The 942-nt window shown below is 37.3% G+C and overlaps 1 protein-coding gene across 1 annotated transcript in view; it reads right to left on the bottom strand.

Moving 5' to 3' along the window:
* The window catches only part of LOC126409167 (complement C1q-like protein 2), a 7,508-nt gene extending 6,799 nt beyond the window's left edge, over positions 1–709 (bottom strand). Inside the window, exon 1 of the mRNA XM_050075130.1 lies at positions 541–709. Coding sequence (XP_049931087.1) covers positions 541–709 — 169 coding nt within the window. The remainder of the gene's footprint in view (positions 1–540) is intronic.
* Between the last annotated feature and the right edge of the window lie 233 nt (positions 710–942).

Below are 942 nucleotides of genomic sequence, written 5' to 3'. Positions count from 1 at the left end.
TAGTGCTTGTGAATTGTACTTGTTCTCCCTGTATGTCTCTGTCTGCAACTTTGTGTTTTTGCTGCTGACCGTCTTGGCCAGGTCTCCCTTAAAAAAGAGATTCTTAATCTCAAAGGGACTAACCTGGCTAAATAAAGGTTAAATAAAAAAAAATAAAAAATAAGATTGCGGGTCTTTGTTTTTGTTGTTTTGTATGTTGTATATACTTGAAAAAGTAAATAAAATCTTATAAAAACAAAGATTTATATTTGACTTTTGACTCAGAAATTAAAAATCAAGTTGGGCTTCCTGTATGGAATATATCTGGCTTTTTTGGTGTTGATTTTGTAAGCTGGTTGTGTGGTTGTCTGATTAAGAATGTTTCTTGTTCGCAGGTCTCTTTCTGAAAAAGATACCTTGATATCAATGACACCACCTGACTATAAGACAAGATTTTCAGCTGCATTGTACAGTAATGCATTATATGAATTACCAGCTGATACCAACACTGTCGAAACATGACACGAACATGAAATGAGAAAAATATCTTAGTGTTATTACCTGCATTCTCTTGCTTCAGAAGCTCAAGTTGTTTTTCAGCTTTTGTCAATCTGGTCACCAGGTCTTGAATCCTGTGGTCACAGGGATGGTGTAGGATATGAGCGTGGACAGCCTCGGACACAGGCAGGTAGAGGAGGCATAAAGCCAGCGTAGCCACTGAGGTCTTCATCTTCTCTTCTGTTTGTCTTGAATGGGTGATGAGCAGTTATGTTTTATTTGATCAGCTAGTTGCTTTATATACATTGTCAAGGCGGACCTGACTTTGCATTTACCAGGATAAAAAACCTGTTTCTCAAGGTGCCATGAGATCCTCCTTAGAAACTGTATTAATATTTTTTTTGTTGATCTCTTACAACAAATCAGAGGTGGAGTAAGTATTCTGGTCCGTCACTGAGGTAAAAG

The sequence above is a fragment of the Epinephelus moara genome, chromosome 21, assembly GCF_006386435.1.
Source record: "Epinephelus moara isolate mb chromosome 21, YSFRI_EMoa_1.0, whole genome shotgun sequence".
NCBI lineage: Eukaryota > Metazoa > Chordata > Actinopteri > Perciformes > Serranidae > Epinephelus > Epinephelus moara.
This window is presented reverse-complemented; position numbering and strand designations above follow the sequence as displayed.